Below are 19,739 nucleotides of genomic sequence, written 5' to 3'. Positions count from 1 at the left end.
ATTCTTATTTGGTCTATATCACTGTTAAAAGCTTCAGGAAAAATTAATTGTTTGTGTCAAATAGCTGATTGTTGTCTGCCTCCTTTATATTTTGTTTGATTTGGAAAGAGAATATCTAAATAGTTAGATTCTAAGAAAACATGCTAGAAGTGTTAACGCAATAGACACTTGTTATAACAGTCGCTCTATTACAATGACCAATATGAAAGGCCTACAATTGATGAGAGTCTATTTTAGGTCAAATTTCAAATATCGGTATTTTATATGTCATATTGAATAATATTTTTTTATGAGATTAAATAATTAAGCAAAGAGGCTTAGATATTTTTCCTCCAAATTTTATATAGACAAAAACCAATATTTAAATTAATGTGCGCCTGAAACTGTTTAATTCTAATTCTAATTGCAAACTGTAATGAATTGAAGCTGTGCTAAAGTGACGTCAGGTTCTAGAATGTAAGAGAACCAATGTTAGTCTTTAATTTGGAACGTGAAAGAACGTTTTGTTCGTAATATCTGACCTGTATATGCACTTTAGTTCTCATGTTTTGCAGAATGACATTTGTTATCTTGGACTTTCGAAAACACCCTGCATCATTTATATGTGAACCCATGAATTAAATTTCGGCTTCTCATTCTCAGTACTGTATTACAGAATTTCTTCTGTCGATTATATGCATATTGATTATTAAAGTTGAATTTCTCCTGTCAATTATATGCATATTGATTATTAATGTTATCTTTATTATGTATAAAACATTTTAAAACGTGAAAACGTTTCTTTCCTACTTAACTTTTCATCGTAAAAATTATATAGGAATTACAAGACCAAATGAAGTTAGTCGAAAAGCATAAAATTTGGAATAATGAATAAATATTTACCAAATTAATATACAGTAAACGCTGGTAAATGTTTTTATTTGGATATTGTTATCGAATTGCCAAAATTCCGCTCTTTTGTGTAAGAAAATATGGAAAATACTTTGCTTTTTGCAATCAACAATTCGTTTAACATGATCAACATATTACAAAATAAATTTTTTTAAACTGAATTAAAGTAATCAAATAAGGTAAAATAAATTATAAGAATTTGCATGTGACAGAGAAATGACTCTAAATAAGGGACTAAATCACCAAATAGCTTACTTTGGTTTTAATCAACCATTTAAAATTAAGCCAAAAAATGTAGCCTTAGTTTGACGTACTTTTTGAATAACTCTGTTGGTTTTATAATGTGGTTAGATACAGGTCCTTCTTCAGGAGCAAATAATTTCTGCAATTTTTTTCCCAGCTTTTTCCTTGCTTCTGAAAAAAAAAAGTACATGAAATTCTCAGCGAAGGTAGGGTATCAGGTTCAATGTTCCGTCTTACCTTCTTCGGGAACATGCAAGGACCTGACTCGGAACAGAGAGCTTACTAAAGCTATGTTCAAAACTGTGGGAAGTAGACAGGATACACAAGAAGGGTATACAAAACCCTTTATTTTTCTCTATTTACAATAACTTCCGTACTTCGGAATACACAGACCCGCTACTTGGGGTCTAACGAAAAAATATAAAAATAGAACTAAACTCTAATTTAACTTTAAAATAATAAACGTGGAAGATTGGCCTTATATTAACAGGAAGCGTATGTAGTACAGAGAACTGTGAACACTACAATACGTTTAAAAATTATCAAGAGGATTAAAACCTCTGGCCTGGACGGCAACCAGCAACTGAGTAAACTTCTAAGGTAAGCGGCCTGCTTCGACTAACTGCTTCCTCTTTCTCGCTTGGCAAAAAGCCACAACTTAAATACTTGGCGTTCGCCAGACAAACTTTGCATAAAAACATTAACGCTTATAATTCTGGTCAGAAGTAGAAAATAAGAAGTGATAGTAAAGATTTAAAATAAAATAAACGTTAGTAAAACTTAAGATCCTTACAAGGGTTACCCCCTCCCTAATTTTAAATTTTTCATTGGCATTTTCTCTTTCAGAGAGGAATGTCAAGTATTAACATTACGGATTGAGCATCGTTCAAACAATTTCCAGAAACATTATGAACAGTTCATAAACGAACTTTTGCATTAAAGACATTGTGAACGTTTCATAAACAAAATTTTTTGCCTTTTGCTAATTAAAATGCTGCTTATATATTTCTGTTCATATTTATATTAAAATATTTAAATTCCCTTGCTATTTTGATGGGAATTTTTTCCTCATCATTTAGTGTTATCATTCGGTTAAGGATATCAAAGTAGCTGTGGACAAGCATGATAACAATAAGAGGCATCTAGTGTATAATAATAATATTTTTGGCCATTATAATCGGCGTTTTAATCAGAAAAATGAGTTATAAAGGAACCCTGAGTCAAATTTATCAATCTGAAGTTACATCAATGCACAGTGCGAAAATATCTTGATTTTTTATATTTAAAAGTTGGCAGTTGGCATAGATTCCAATAAGCCTATGATGAAGAAAATACAATTACTAACTTGCTTCTGATGCTATCTTTTAAGGAGGGGAAAAAGGCCATTCTGGAATATGCAGAATTTAAAAAATTTATGACTTAAATCACTTTACTATTTTCACCTGAAGAGGAGATTGTTGATTCAGGCCCCATATAAAAATGAATTCCATGGTATATAAAATTTTGAATTTAGCATTTCTATGAATTACAATTTAAAACAAATGTTGCTTAATATGGTCTCTTAATCAGAAAGTTGTCTTTAAGAATATACATCCGAAAACTTATTTTTTATATGCATAGTTATCTTTAGTAGTATTTGTGTACTCTCTCAAAGACTTTTAATTGATATTTTCTCAAGTAATTTTGATCCTATAATGTGGAATAATTTTTTCCTTTCTCCTTTTAGAATTTTTCTCACTGGAATTTGTTCCTGGATATCCTGTATAAAAGTTTTTTAAGTTTTGCATAGTTTTATATTTTTACTAAAAGTTTTTCACATAACCAGATTATCATAGTTTGAAGGGCTTACCTTATTCGATTCCTTTCTTAAACCGGAGCTGTCTACATTTAACCATTCAAAGCTATTTAGCCATGCAAACATTTAAAATAACTACATGTACATTCTTTGAAAATATGTAGATATGTGATAGGCTGTTTTCTTTGTTTTTAGCTGAATTGCATAAGTACCGAATTTACTCAAAAAAAGCATGGAGGCGAGAAAGGTGTTCCCTTTCGTATTTTGATTGAAACATATACTCATGATTCTACCTCTCAAAAGTTACATTCAGCTTCCTGCCAGGTGAAAGTTTTCAAGGTGAATATTATGTTAATACAGATTATACATAGATTTAACTTAAAGCATTTTGATGGTTTATGGTTTTGTTAATTGTGTTTGTTTCTTCAAGCCAAAAGGAGCAGACCGGAAACATAAAACTGACAGGGAAAAAATGTGTAAGCGTTTGCAGTCTGACAAAGAAAAATATCATCCTCAGTTTGAATATACTGTGTTTAGAGATGTAAGTATAATATTCTATACATATAAATTATATATGTTTAATTTCGTTGAAAGTGTGGGATGGGATTGGAAAAATTTAGTATTTATGTCAGAATTTTATTTATTATTCTGCATGCATGCCTGTATTTTTGTCATACAGAAATGACTGAAATAAAAAGTTACATCACTAAAAAAGGGGAGGTAATATTATATTATTCTGAATTTAAGTCGTGAGTCTTCATAAATAGAAAATCTAAAAGAAATTTTTTTATGGTATTTAGACTTTGATTATAGAGAAATAGTAATACCAAGTAATTCTAATTGCAAAGAAAAAATGCAGAATCTTTAACTTAACCATAATTTTTTGTCCTGTAAATCGACATCCAAACTTTCTCTAATAATCGTTAAGTTTAGATATACCAGGCATTTAAGTGGGCTGTCTTTATTATTAAGCCATAATCCAAAGCTTTGATATTTGGACGTAGAAAAGGTGAGAATGTCATTAAGTCGTTTAAAGAATCTGGCATTTCTTTTCTTATACATCAGAAAATACAGTACAGCAATACCTCGTATCATCTGGGTAATTGGTTCTTTCTTCACAGCAATTAATATTGTTTTCGTTTGATGAATTGTAATACTGTGTTAATTATTGGTAGAAACTTTCATATTATGATTTGAGTTGGTGTCAGCCTTCCTTCTTTCCATTTTGCTTCCTCTAAATTTTGTTGCTCATTAGAGCCAGAGTATTTAGGCTGGTTTTGTTGCTAGCCATGTATACTGTTATATATCTGTTTGACTGCTCAAATCTGGAAATTCACACTTGAACTCGAGTATCCAGTAACTGACATCAAAAACCTTACTTTGAGACCCAGTTTTCCATTTGGTAACCCACTGTCCGTAAATGTGAGCAATGGCTGCTCTTGAATTTGTAAAAAATTTCTTTTATTGAAATGGGTATTGTTAAAAAAAATTCATATATACTAAACATTTTATAAATAAATGATTATACTATAAAATTAAAGTACAAGTGTTAATTTTTGATGATGCTAAACTGTTGCTACTTATCATATTTTTTGTTTCATTTTTAGCTTTGCTATTCTGATCTGTGGAATTCAACACAGTCAAATATTTCATTGTATACTTCAGTAACTTCAACACCATGTTCTCCTATATCAAGTGGTTGCTCACCAAATTCTCAGTTAGAATCATTAGTGGATTCTCATAAAAATGATTGGTAATGCAGTTTCAAAAAACAAAATGCATGAATTATGTTTCATTAGTTGTTATATTGAATAGTTTTCTATGTAACCTCTGGTTACTTTTCTAAACAGAGTTATTTTTCCTTCTTCCATACAGCCATAGTTGTGATGGTCCGCAAGCTACATCTACTACAGAAATTCAGGAAATCACTGAAAGTCATCCTAACAAAGTAAACATAATTTCAAACTTTATTTTCAAAATAATGTGAAATAACTTATCCATTTGTAAATGTTACATATTTATAATTGTGACCTTAAGAATCGAATCAAGCATCAAAATTTCATCAAGGCAATATATTTATTTATATGCAGTAAAAAAGGTATTAGCTTTTCAACTTTGGGTATGATTATTAAAGTTCAAATTCCATATCCAAATCATAGAGTTAAGGTATCTCCTGTAATCCCTGTATAATCAGTGATTAAGACCACTGAATGCTTGGAGTTTGACCCAGATTCAAGCTCAGCCAAAATGGGCTGGCTGCATGGTTTTTATCATGTGTAACATAAATATGAGCCAATTTCCTAAGTCCTCCACAGAAGCATCCCTTGCCTTAGGCAAATAATCTTAATGTGCTCTACTATGTTCATTTAACCTAACCTACATAACCTTGTGACAGATATCAAACTTTAATGAGGGCTTGCTTATTATTAAAAATAAAAACAGTTTATTTGTATAATACAATTTTGTTCATTCATAAGTTTATTTGTATATTTTTCTCTTTTGGGGAAATTTATAACTTGAATTATATCAACTAAACTTGTAACTGCGCTTCAGGCTATTGGGGCTTTCTTTTAATCTGTTTGGCAAACATGACGTGTCCTGATTCGACAGTGAGTTTGACTACAAACTATGTCCTGTGGAGTACAACAAGGATGACAAGATAAGAAAAGTTAAATTATCCTTTATTTTCCACGATATTACAGGTGCTCCCGCACTTCGGGATACAAAGACCAACCACTTGTGGTCTGGACATAAAAATATAAAAACTACTAACTAACTAAAAATAAGGGTTAACTTTGAGTCCTTTACACAAATGACTAATATTAAGACTGGCCTTTTAAAATTACCGTAATTTCGCACGTATAGTCCGCACCATCGTATAGTCCGCAGACACGATTTTATATAAAAAAAAAATTTAAAAATTGTCAGATAGTCCGCACCACCGGATAGTCCGCGGACTATACGTCCGAAATTACGTTTTTTTAATACGGCAATATTCCCATGCTTTTTAAACACATCCTTTTGTTTGCGCAAATTTCTCACCGCTTTCTTGTCCACTTCAAAATAACGGAGTAAAATCCTAGTATACGGTGCAGCCTTGGCGCGACTTTGAAAATTATCGCCAACACCAAAAATGATCCAAAGAACGTCTATATATATACTATACACGCATAGTATATATACTATATACATATACATATATATATACTATATACATATAGTATATATACTATATACATATATACTATGTTTAACTATATATTTTCTTTGAATGACCCGTTAACTACTCATCGTATATGTCCCGTTTTTACTGCTCATCATAAAGTCGCCAAAAGTAGTCAAATCCCGTGTGCACCGGATACTAGGATTAAACCAATAACGGCCCGCTTCTCTATTTCCATCTTTTTCAGTTTTCTCAACTACCTCTCAGCAGTAAATCTCCGGCGATGTTTCATCAACGTTAGCGAAGACGAAAGACAAACTACGAAAACAAAATACTGTGCAACGTGCTATCCTCGTGATAAGTGGTAATGAAATGTGACCTTCGACCCCACTCACTCGGTGTTGCCAAACCACGCTATAAGTAAACGAATCACGCTTTTTTTTTTTTTTTTTTCGTACTCCAGGTACTTGCTACTATGGCTTCTAAAAACCGAGTTGACGCATCAACTACTTTTCCCCCTCCCGGCAGTTGTGCTAAAGCAGTGCGAAGGATACTTGGAATCTCATGTTTTTTTTTATATTTGATAATCGGCAGTTCACGACAGCGTGTTTTTTTAAATTTCAACAATTTTAACCGTGAACAACCAGCGTATTATCCGCACTGGTGGATAGTCCGCAGCTTCAAAAATTCACATTTTAAACACAGATAGTCCGCGGACTATACGCGCGAAATTACGGTACTATGTATGTAGTATGCAAACTGTGAAAAACTACAATACGTCTTTAGAAAACTCGCGAATATTCACGTATACACGATCTAGGATCAACCATCTGATTTTTTGAATGTATCGTTTAAGTAACTATTAAATTTATTTACGACTAGAATTAATGTGATTAGAGATATTATGATTTTTTTTATGCTGGAGAAGTGAAAAATGAGCAATGGCCTCACCGTGACTTGAACCTGTACCTCTCGAATACACGCCGAGTATGCTAACATTATACCATGATGGCATGCAGAAAGGGGTCAGAAAACACGCCAAATCCTGTTGGTGAAGAGTCATCATCCACTACCTTTTTAGTTCCGGCGACACTGAAGAGTCATTAGGTTATTTGCAGTAGGAAACATGAAAAATGAGCAATGCCCTCGCCGGTACTCGAACCTGGACCTCTCGAATACGCGCCGAGTGAGCTACGGTTACACCATGAAGGCTTGGAGAAAGGAGGGAGAAAATACCTTATATACTTCTCCTCTTAAAGGGCTACTGAGGATTAGGGTACCCAATAGTCAAATCCTGGTGGTGAATCATTTTTCACCGCCTTTCTTAGATGGGGCGTCATCGTACTGTTGTTAGGGTTTTTTGAAGCAAGAGACATGAAAAATGAGTAATGTCCTCGCTGGGGCTCAAACCTGGACCTCTCGAATACGGACCAAGTGTGCTGTTGTTACACCAAGAAGACATGCAGAAAGGGGGGAGAAAATAGCTTAGACGTGTTCAGAGTGAAATGTTTACAATTTTCTCTTCCAATTGTGTTTCATATCTCACATATACTCAAGTAAGAAAATACCAATACCTTTAATGTTTTCTTATTGCCTCACAGCTAAATTATGAAACACATACCTTAAACGTAACTAGTATTATCATATTTCAAAAAAATGGTTTTCTTGAGAAGAAACTTGTTATCCATAAGATATGGGATACTTAGAATGTTATCTGTTTTAATGTTTTTTTAATGGCTGAAAGTTGCTGAAGTTTCAAGTATTTTCTTTAAACGCTATGTTTGCATTGTATTTTATGTACTCTGAATCTGATTTTGCAGTCATTTGTTATTTGATTTAATAAATTTGTTGAACGTTTCAAAGATTCAGCTTCAACAATATTACAACTTTAAATGAAAAGATTTGAAAGAAAAATGAATTTGCCTTAATTTTCTCTGATTCTAGTGTAATGACTTCTTCCCTAGCACGTGATATTTTTTAATAGCTCCGACTTCAACTGAACCGTGTCCTTTACTGCAGGAAATGCTTTCACTAGGGTAACCTTAAAGCTATCAAACTTTTACTTTTTGCTGCCTGGTTCACCTAATGAACAACTGATGCAAACTCAGCTCTGGACCTTTCAAAATGAGTGTTTCTAAGGCAATATTCTTTTGCTTGCCCTACGGATACAATAGAAAGGGGGTTTTCAAACTTTCTACGAAACTCAGTATAGGTACAGGTTGAAGTGGGCGGGATATCAAACTTTGAGCATTGATCATACACATTAGTCTGGCACTAACTGTGCAGTTCCACCACAATTGTGAGGGTGAACACCAGGGAATGGGGGTCCATTGGTCTCCAGAACGCATACCATTAACACTGACAGCTGGCTTTATCGAAGTCCACATGCCATCTATGAGATACCTGACACCTCCTATCAGGACTGCGAGCATTCCTTCAATTTGTAAATTTACAGATGCTGAACTAAACGTTGCAGAGCCTTCAGGCATTATTTACATTGAGCGCCAATATACGGAATCTGTCTACTTAAATCTTAAATTCTGAGTGCTTGTAAACAAGGAACATATTGCCTCATCTTAGCCTTCCATAGAAAAAACTGTAAACTTGGAAGAAGGTTTGGGGGGGAGGACCTTTTTATAAAATTTTAACTTACTCATGTAATTAACATAAAATTTAAGTCACCGTCTCTTGCAGGATTTAACAGAATGTAGAAATTTATGTGATTAAAGTATGCATTTCCCATGGAGGAAATCAACTCTAATCTTTGGTTCAGGCCCTCTAATCACGCGAGCAAAAATGGCTAGCTAAAGCCGATTCAAGTAAAGCTAAGAGCTGGTCTAAAATAGTTTCGAAAAGCTCGTTGGTAGCTAACAAAAACCGTCTGTTAATTTCAAGAATTCTCTTCTTATTTATGTTAATTAATTTTCATCATGGTAGAAGCTTACAAAAGTAGAAATGAGAGTAAAAACAATAAGATAATGGGTTAATAAACATAAAACTCTTCACCTTTACTGAAACAGTAATATAAGCCATGTTCATTATACATTAAATTAGCTAGGAGAGTAGCGCAAGTCTGTTTTTCAGAGTTTGAGATTCTGCTCACTTTAGGGTAGACTCTTGAATCCTTTTCTACAATTAAATTACAGCACATTCCACAGTTTAGTTGATGACAGCAGTGTGTTACTTATTTCTGGTGTTAGGCGTAAAAAAATATTGCTTTATACTGCTTGAGAACCCATAGTCTCAAATATTTTTCTTTATTTCTTGTTTAACTATTTATCAGCCAGTAAGGCTTTTATTTCAATTTTTTATTTTTCATGTTTATGTCTGAATTTTAATCTAGATGTTACTGTATATATTTAATATGCCATTGAGATTATTTATTACTAGTGCATGATATTTACTTTTGTGTTGAAAATTTCTCTACTCTCAATTTTTTATCAAACCTGTTGTTATTCCTCTACAGTAATTATTGGAACCATTCTGTACAATTGATTATTTGTTTGTTTATAGATTAGATATTTAAAAATAGATTGTTTCTCCTAGATTGCCTCATTAACACATGATTCTACTGTTGAAGAGTGTGCCTCATGGCTGCAAAGAAATATGTTTACTAATTATGTAAAAGACTTCTCAAACTTTACAGGTAATAAAGAATATGTTTTGTTTATAAAAATTTGTTATGTAAACAGTCTTCTAAGAGATTTTGTTTTAACTGTGATGTCTAAAATTTAGTTTTGAAATGCAATTTTGAACACAATTTATGCTAGCTGCCTTCTGAATATATACACACACACTAGCGTGCAAAAATTCAGCAACTTTCCTGATTCTGGCCATAATTTCTTAAAAATAAACTGGGAGACATGATATTCATACCACCAAGGCACAATGTAGTAGTAGTTTTTTAACTACTACTACAAAGATGAGAAGAAGTAGAGTAGAGAAAGAAATCAACAGGATGCATACAGGACATAATGAACAGCAAAAGGCTTTATTGACAGAATGGTGTTAGTACAAAAAAAAAAAAAAACTGTCCGGCCAAGGAGGAGAACAGCAAACCAAAGAGCTTTAGTAAGAGATATGACCTTCCTTAAATGCAATGAGAGCATTACACCATCTGTCGATAATCAGCACCAAATTGTCTAACAGTTCTTTGAGTAAGAGTTTCTACTCTTCAAGGAGCATCTGTTTCAGTTGTGTGGTGTTTGGAAGGTAAGATTGTGGCATCAGGTGTATCCCTGAAGTATCACACATATGTTCAGTGGGACTTGAATCAGGGAGCATGCTTTCCAATCCATTCTGTGGATATCTTTTTATTTCAGGGGGTCTTCAACAGCATGAGTTCTGTGTGGCCATCTATTGTTTTCCATAAAAACAAAGCCGGGATTAGTGGTACATCAGAAAAGACACACATAGGAGAGGATAACTTCATCACAATGACAGTCTCCAGTAAGTGAACCTCTGTCCTTCCATTCATCGCAATGTCTCCTCATACAAGCATGCCAGCACCCCCCAATGGTGTCTTTCCCTGATGTTAATAGGATGATAGCTTGTTTCTACCTCTTTCCTTATCAGCTGGCACTGAATATCATTTGTCAGACTGATATAACTGTCATCAAAGAGGATGTGATTGCTTTGATGAAGCTGCACTGCATTGATGGACGTTACTGTATTGTCTTTATGTTCCCTAAACCAATGTAAATGGTGTCACCAATGGTCAGCTATCAATGGTAGGTAGGCAGGTATGGTGCAGTGCCCCCCTTTTGGAAAGCCCAAGCTCACTTTATGGCTTTTCTAGACAAACCACAGAGAAAAAACATATAGGAGAACGCAACATAAATAAACGAAGTCTCCAGCAGCAGCCATATTGTTTGTTCTTTGTTATTGTTCTATTCCAATTGCGACCAGGTTTTTATTAATTTTTTCCATGATCATTTTTGCTTCATTTCCATTATAAACCAGGTCTTTAATGTCCTTGCTACTCCTAAGATCTTTTGTTAATTCGATTTCTTTCAAATAATGTCTGTTATTTCCCACCTTTCCAGATAGTAAACAGTTTGCGTTTTCTTGAATTGTAAATCTATTTAGGTATGCCGGGAATCTGCTGTGACTTGAAAGGATCTGACAAAAGTCCTTATCAAATATGGTTTTTATACTTTTGAGATTTCGATGTTTTCCAAGTAGTCCTTTCTATGGTCTGAATCTTTCTGTTTTTTATTACATTCTTTATATTTAGATTCATTTTTTCCATTGCTTTCCATTTGAATCCCGATACTCTATTCTTTCTAAATTTATCTCAGTAGCAGCCTCTTTTGCAAAGGCGTCCACCCACTCGTTTCCCTCATATCTAACGTGTGCTTTCACCCTAGAAAGTTTTATTTGATGTTTTGTGGAAAGATCCCTATGGAGTTCTTTCACTTCTTGATTATAAAAACTCTCCTGGTCCGGCTGGAGAGGCTTCCTAATGCTGATAAGAAATCGGAATAAATCTGAATTGTGTGCTGCCTTGACAAGTTTCTTTTTATCCAATGCGTCGCTTTTGAGTTAGCGGCTAATACGGCTTGATAAACAGAGTTGAATTCCTCTAGTTTATATTTTTTATTTATATTTCACAGCTATGAAAATACACAACAAAAGTCAATCCAATCTCCTCTATAATCCCTGAGCCATCCGTATCTATGTCAATTTCACCTATTGTTGGTGTTATTTTAATATAAGGGATCGATATTCTCTCCTTTGGGTGAATTAAATTGATATTTAGTCTTTCAAAGGCGCTTCTTGTTACAAAGTAATCTTCGTAGATTATAAGATCTTTCTTTCTAGTCCTTAATAAATGTTTTTGAAAAAGAATTTATGGGGTAAGATAAGAGGGAGGACGCCAGCCAGTACGCAAACCCCCCCCCCATCCTGTGTAGAGATGGTTCTAAATGCTCGTGTCATGCGCAACAGCCAGCTTCAGTTCCCCATGCTCCAGTACCAGTTGTGATCATTGGAATTATAATGTATTTATAGATTTTGCATATTATATTACTTTTTCTTGCTAAAATGTACCATATAAAATTACATTTATAGGAATTCAAACTTGCTTCACTTTTTCTATGAATGTAGTTGAAATGTTCTATAAATGTTAATTTATTATCTGTGATTATTCCCCGGTATTTCATGCTTGTTACGAATTTTATTTCTGTGTTCCATTACATAGGAGTCTCGAATTTCTTATGTGAGTTCCTCTTCTGGGATATAATATTGCTGAAGTCTTGCCGAAATTAAATTAAAGCTTTTCTTCTCTCTTCCAACAATACTGTAACTTCCACTGTAACTATTTCCTAAAATTTCTTTTTTAGTTTTTCAAGTGAGACTTCTTTTATAAGTAGCCTCAGATCATCAGCAAAACATATCATTTCTACATCTTCTAGTATGTCTTGTGAGATCAATTTATTCGTGATCAGGTTCCAGAGCAGTGGTGAGCCACATGATCCCCATGGACATCCTCTTTACAGATCAAACTCTACTGAATGGAAAATATAATTTTCCTTTCACTAAAATAACTTTTTAATAATTTATAAAGATCACCTGGAGAGTTCATCTTTCACACGGTATCTAAAATAGATAGCCAACTAACAGTGTCGAATCCTCTTTTTATATCAAAGGAAATTGCAGCGATGTGATACTCTTTTTTGCAATGGTATGCACTTTTCAGAATGCAATGTTCTTTCTATCAGTGGTATTCAGTGTTCATAAAATCTGCTGAATAACCTATTTTTATGAAGTATATCCACTGTAAACCAGGAAAACTGTTGTCGGGGGCTCGTGCGCAGATCTTAGCAATGTTGTCCGCTGTCTTGTTTTGATCTCTTTTCGCCTGTAAGGTTTTATATCATCATCAGTCATCGTTGTTTTCCTTGGTCAACCACCAGCAACCTTTCTTATAGCTGTATCTATCGTTTAGAAGGCTTTTTAAGCTCGTAAAACAACTCTTATAAATTCAAAACTCCTGACTGACAGGCGTCAAACTATGCTGTTTTTCAAGCTCATCATTCTACCACATGCAAATTTGTCTTGATTTTTTGTAGCCATGCTGCATGTACAATGTTACTCGCAGAAAAAATCCTCGAAATACGCCTTCCTTTCTTCTTTTTAAGCTGTCTTGCACTGCGCACTGATTCCTTGCATTTTTGCATCCTCGCATTTCTGCTGAGTTGCCTTTTCATTTTACTGATTGGAAAATGCCCTTTTCAACAGCCTGAGTGGAGAAAATGTTTATGAGATTGTATACTTTTTGTATTTCAAGGTATATATTGATCCCTCTAAAACTCGATAAATTGTGGCTGAATGCCATAACTGTCAGTTTTTTCATCATTCTTCTGACACATAAATTGAATTCTCTGGATCACATAAAAGTATAAATTGTGAATTTAAGACAGTTGATAAACCGAAGTGCTGCAACTGCTGGGGGCCCAACACTGCATATTATAGGGGGTGCCTTGCATATGCAGTAAGAAAGGAAAATCCAAAACCAAAGATTCCTGTGTTACCCAAATCATCTGTCTTACAAACGTTATCTAAAGGAAACCTGCCCAATTTCAGCAAAGTTAACCCAATGCTGCCAATGAGAGGTCCCGGTCCTGCCAAAGAAACCATAAATTAGACCCCTGTACAAGCCCCAGCTCAAACTGCTGCTCCTGTTCTAATTTCACCAAATCTGTCTGCCATGAGGCCATAGACTGAGAACTCTAATAACAGTCCTTTAACTGATATCTTACAAATGCTTAAAGATTTAATAACCTTTTTAATTGTATTTTGATTGTTAGTAACTTAAGAACTGCTGACCTTATGCAGGAAATAAAAGCTGCCAGCAATTCTATTGATAAATTATTTATTCTTTTCTCAATATTTGAAGATTTTTTAAGTTCTCTAAGTATAAATATTGTATAATAGCTCATAAATTATTTGTATATTGTTACATGCAATGCAAATGGTTTATCATGTAGACTTAACGAGCTTCAGGACTTTGCAAATGAGTACAGTCCTTACTTACTTTTCCAAGAAGCCAAGTTTAGTCCAGAGAATAATATTAGTTTCTGCAACTAATATTATAGGACTGCCAGAGTTGTTCTCAGTGAACAGATAAGTGGTGGTACTGCTCTACTTGCAAAGTGCTCCATCCCCCATTATCCAGTTACAGTACCACAGCTTCTAGCCACTGAAGCCACAGCTGTTAACATCACATCCAGTATTTCACTTACATACACTTTTGTCTCTACCTGTGTACCTCCCAGTCCAAGGCCACAACATGTTATGTATGACCTAGATGTTTTACTTGCACTCAACAATGGAGTCATCATAGGTGAAGATTTAAATGCAAGACAGCAGGTGTGGAACTGCTTCAAACCTGAAAAACGCATGTGTGTAATGTTATCGTCACGCGGTAATTTGTAGGTACTTTATTTTTTTTTTAGCACAATATTTTCGAGGACGATGTTTTTAAACTGCTAAGTTTTTTAACCGCTTTATTTTCGACGACAATATTTTGTACTACAGTGTTTTAGAGCTACGATGTTTTCTCTTTGCTTTCTTTTCTCCCACGATGTTTTGTACCGTGACGTTTTCGCCTTGTGTTGTTTTCTCCGGGAAGTTTTCGTCGGCGATGCTTTTGCCGCGGTGTTTTCGGTGGACACCGCTGAGTCTATGTCGGCGAGCGTTGTTGTCCATTAACAGGAATTCAGGACCAACTGTGCCCTTGAAAAGTAGAACATGGGCTCTAAGGTCTCCTTTCTATACCTCAAAGCAGTCAGGAAGCAATCACATGCAGGAGTTTGTGGTCATCCAACATAATTCCAACCCCAAACCATTACACCTCCATCATCGTAATGGTCCATATCCTTGATGAGGGAGAGATAACGTCGTGAAGCCTTCGGGCAACTGTACACCGTTAAACTCAGATTCTAGTGGCAGTATACAGCTCACGTGAGAGTTGTGAAGCTGTAGCACTCCTGTACTGGCGCACTGAAAATGCCAAATTACGATCCGCATTCATCGTTATGGGTCTTGGTCGACCTTGTCTAGATCGTCTTGGTATGGTTCCATAGTCCCGAAACATTTTTCAGAATTCACAGATGACACTGGGCGTTACATTAAGCTCTGTAAGCCACCTACGCTTTTGAGTAGCCTGCCGTCAATCTGCCGACAATGCTGCATCTCATTTCGTCATCCATACGTTCCTGGTTACTCATAAAATTTACACAACTCGCGAGAAACATGGCGAAGATCGTGAAGGAAGTACGAGTACACCTCCTGCGCTTTTATGATCTCCACAATCACAGTTCCAGTACGCTTATGTATTCGACTTTGAGGATATTCTTAATTTATCGGTGCCATAATTAGTACCTTTGGTTCAACAATAATAAGACATAATTTGTGTGTAAAGAGAGACATAATTTGCAAATTCCCTTAATTGTGCATGCAAGTGTGTGCATACACTCTATCACAAAATATATATACACCCAGAAGGAAACTTAGTACTATTACGAAACTTAAAATGTATCTAGTGTATGAGGAGATAAACAAATGAGTACTAAGAAGTTATGGCATGAAAAAAATTAGAAATCAATAAGTAGTATAGCCACCTCTGACACCTCTGGTGCTCTATTGGCGAGAGGTCTGGTGACTTGACAGGTCACAAGAGTACGTCATATCCTTGAAGACATTGTTAGGAGAGTCGTGCAATATGTGGACAAGCGTTGTCTTGCTGAGAAATGGCCCCTCGGCGACTTGATAACAGGCAGTACAAGCGGCGTTAAAATGTTCACGTAACTGCGAGTCCTCATAGTGTCTTGAAGGACGACTAAAGGTGATCGTCTGCCCCAACAAATCGCTTGTTCTTGTATAATTGCCGTATGCCGCTAGGCAACAATTGTCGGATCGGACCGCTGGCCTCCTCACGCGTGTGCGTTGGTCATCAGCAATGAGACTGAATCGAGATTCATCGCTGAAGATTACACGCCTGAAGTCGGTCAAAATCCAGCTTGCAAAAATTCATTCGACACGGCCTACACGGTAGGCATTTTAATGGATGTTGGCAGCATATACCAGCGTCGGCCAGTCATCTCCAGATGTTTTACCACACGATGCCTGTAAGATGGTAAATGGCGTCGAATCAATGCTAGCACCGTTGCTGTTGCAGAAATGGTCGCTGTTATGATTGCATGATCCTTGTGCTCATTTGTGTTCCTGAGGCGCCCTGATCCTCCGCGATGGTAGACTATCCCTTCCGTTATCCATTGTCGGCAATACCGAGCAACTACCGTATCGCTCCGACCGAAGTGGCGTCTGATACGCCTGTTCGACCAACCTGCTCCACTGAGGCCTACTTGCGCCCCTTCTCAAAGTCTGACAACTGTTCGTACTGCCGTCAGCTACGTTTCAGAACCATCTCTAGTCACCGTACTGTCCACCCAAGTCGAGAGATTCGTTTGAATAGCCCTACGGCACGAGTAATCATGCTTTTAAACCCTTCCAGCTGCACATCTCATATGCGCATAATGCGCTTACGCTTGTCTCATTAGAGTCGAAATTCAAATCATTTGCATACCTCATACTAGACTACATTCCTGCCGAGTTTCGTGATTGTAGCTAGATTTCTTCTGGGTGCATGTAATTTTTCCCCCTGGCAGAGTGTATATACACTCTTAATACACTCTTGAATTATATCTATTTTTCAGCGGACTTTCCTAAGAACCACTTAGATCAGAACTACACTCTTAGACGACAAAAAAAAAAAAAATGACGCACCAAGAAGGAGTTATCCAAATGGGACAAAAGTCGGTAAAAGTGATGTGCATGTACAGAAAAACACATGATTACAGTTTGAGAAAAATTGGATGAGTTATTGAATGTCGACAGAGCTTCCCAAAGTTAAAAAGTCAGTCATGCGTTTGTCCACCTCTGGGCCTTATGCAAGCAGTTATTCGGCTTGCAATCAATTGATAGAGGTTGCAGATGTCCTCCTGAGGAATATCGTGGCAAATTCTGTCCAACTGGCGCGTTAGATCGTCGACATCCCGAGCTAGTTGGAGGGCCCTGCCCATAATGCTCCAAACGTGCTCAATAGGAGAGAGATCCGGCGACTTTGCTGGCCAAGGTAATGTTCGGCAAGCAGTAGAAACGTGTGCAGTGTGGGAGCGGGCATTATCTTGCTGAAATGTAAGCCCAGGCGTGACATGAAGGGCAACACAACGGCCTTGAACTTTGTTGACCCACCGCTGTGCTATAAGGGTGCGACGGATGAGAACCAAAGGGGTCCTACTATGAAATGAAATGGCACCCCAGACCATCACTCCTGGTCGTCAGCCTGTCTGCCGGAAGACAGTCAGGTTGGTATCACACCGCTGTCCTTGGCGTCTCCAGACAAGCCTTCGCTGGTTATCGGGGCTCAGTTCAAAGCGGGACTCATCACTTAAGACTATTATTCTAATCCAATCCAATCAGTGACATTCCAGTGCGAATGAGCCCGACACCACTGCAAACGGGCTGGACGTTGTACAAAGGTCAAAGGTCAATGGTAGTCGGCGCAAGAGGCGCCGTGACCTCAGCCCCCTTTCTGTGAGTCGTCTATGAGTGGTCCTTGCGGTCACTGAAGTTGCACGTACAATCGATGATAATGATGCATGTTTGGCTCTGAGTGCCGCTCTGACGATTGCTCGGTCTTCACGTTCTGTCATTTCTCTAGGCCTACCGCTTCCTTCTTGACGCTGTGTGTGGCCCTGGTTCACCCATTCCTGCCAACATCATCTAATAGTGGCATCGCTCGCTCCTGCTCAATTGTCTAGCTATTCACCGATAAGAACAACCGGCTTCTTTGAGACCAACTACACGACCGCTCTCAAATTCTGACATCTGCGCGTATCGTTCGCGCACCTGTATGCGAGGCATAGTTACTCTCTACCAGAGTACACGAAATGAAATTCGTGAAGAATTTATGACCTGGTATTGTAATTTCTTCTCTTAAATATCCTGCCAGTTGTGCAGATTAGATGTGCTGTAGCGACAACCGTTCATTCATTAGCAGCCAAAATGTAAAATTTTGCATTTTCCGTCGAAACCTGTATGCATATCAATTTGTGTCCAATTTGCTTTATATCTTTTCGGTGCGTCGCTTTTTTTGTCTAAGATTGTATATATATATGTGGTTTGATTTCTCATATCTGAAATTTTCAGGTGCTGATATTTTGAACCTAACGCGTGCTGATTTAATTGACATATGTGGCACTGCTAATGGGATTCGTCTATTCAACACTCTTCATGGAAAGTAAGTTTTTGGTCTTGCATTTAGTCTGAAATGGCATTTTATAACTCTAATGAGCTATAAAAGCTTCCATTTTTGTTTTACAGAAGTAATTTGTTTTTGTTAAATGTTTTTCAGGTGCTATTTAACCTTATATATTCGCTTGCCCTCCCAGAAAGGTAATAAAAATATTGTTTATAAGAGTATTTAAATATACTGCATAAATGTATGACTCTTAATTAGCATATTAATATTATCAAAGTTCCCGAAATTTGCAAGAAATTCTGATTTTCTCCATGCTCTTGGGATATCTGTTTATGGTACTATTTGCTGCAGTAACTATTTGCGAATGATCTTATAAGTTAGCACTATACTTAAATTCTGTGCTTTAACATCTGCATTTCTGTTTCTAGTAATGATCTCATGTACAGTGAGTCTAAAAAATTGCGTGGAAGTCATTTTTACATCTCCTGTTCTGGTACACCGATTAATAAACTTTAAATTGCATTTTTCATGTCTGGAATGCGCGGCTTAGAATGAATATACTCGAACTTTTTATGAAATGAAATGCTGTTTTTCCCCCCCCTTACTTCACTTTTACGCCTCAAATTACACATAATATCAAATTTTGTGAATCGTGCAAGTCATTCGCATTTAATTTCTATATTCGTATTTAATTTAACTTGGTGCTAATTCTCAACCTTGAGCCAAAAGACATTTCGCATGGTGAACTTAAAATTTACTTTAACCCTGACTCGCCTTAATATTTCTTCAGTGAATGACCACGTGCTGAAATCTTCTGTAACTTAATTTTTACAGGATTATTCAGTCAAAGAAATTCCTTTAAAATTTGCATTATTTATAAATAAAAATCTAATATTTACGTCTGCTATATCCATTATCATTTTGCATGTCTGCCATATAGCAAAGATTTAATATCTGCATGTAAAATATGATTAAAAGGTATCAGAATGGATAAAATTGAGGATTTAAACATACCAATATAGCTATATCCGTTCATCTGCTATATTCCTTACATATGCTTCAGTGCCTGTTTTCTTTGAAGAGCGAAGTTCAACAATTCATGGAATCTAAAGGGAAATCTATTCACGAGTTCAGTGATGATAAATGGTTGAGACACTTTGCATTTCTTGCGAATATTACAGGTCATCTCAATGATTTGAAATACCACTAACTGGAAAAAGATGTACTTGTTCTTAATCTTTATTACTTTATGAAAGCTTTTGGGACAAAATTAATCCTGTGGGAAAGTCAATTGCTAAATAAGAATTCCACTCACTTTCCAAAATTGATGGAGTGTGTGAAGAACTCTACAACATGGAATTTAAATAATTATGTACAAT

At 36.0% G+C, this 19,739-nt stretch overlaps 1 protein-coding gene across 3 annotated transcripts in view; it reads left to right on the top strand.

Annotated features, from left to right (window-relative positions):
• The window catches only part of LOC118198453 (transcription factor CP2-like), a 97,892-nt gene that overhangs the window by 58,288 nt on the left and 19,865 nt on the right, over positions 1–19,739 (top strand). For 2 of the 3 annotated variants that reach the window (XM_085808649.1, XM_035370135.2), the window contains exons 10-16: positions 3,125–3,268; positions 3,360–3,470; positions 4,537–4,682; positions 4,805–4,877; positions 9,639–9,738; positions 18,309–18,399; positions 18,514–18,554. In XM_085808649.1, the coding sequence (XP_085664775.1) occupies positions 3,125–3,268; positions 3,360–3,470; positions 4,537–4,682; positions 4,805–4,877; positions 9,639–9,738; positions 18,309–18,399; positions 18,514–18,554 (706 nt within the window). The remainder of the gene's footprint in view (positions 1–3,124; positions 3,269–3,359; positions 3,471–4,536; positions 4,683–4,804; positions 4,878–9,638; positions 9,739–18,308; positions 18,400–18,513; positions 18,555–19,739) is intronic. The other variant, XM_035370136.2, reaches the window with a different exon arrangement.

Source organism: Stegodyphus dumicola, chromosome X1 (assembly GCF_044657685.1).
Source record: "Stegodyphus dumicola isolate Sdum_Otavi_A_Nest chromosome X1, ASM4465768v1".
Taxonomy (NCBI): Eukaryota; Metazoa; Arthropoda; class Arachnida; order Araneae; family Eresidae; genus Stegodyphus; species Stegodyphus dumicola.
This window is presented reverse-complemented; position numbering and strand designations above follow the sequence as displayed.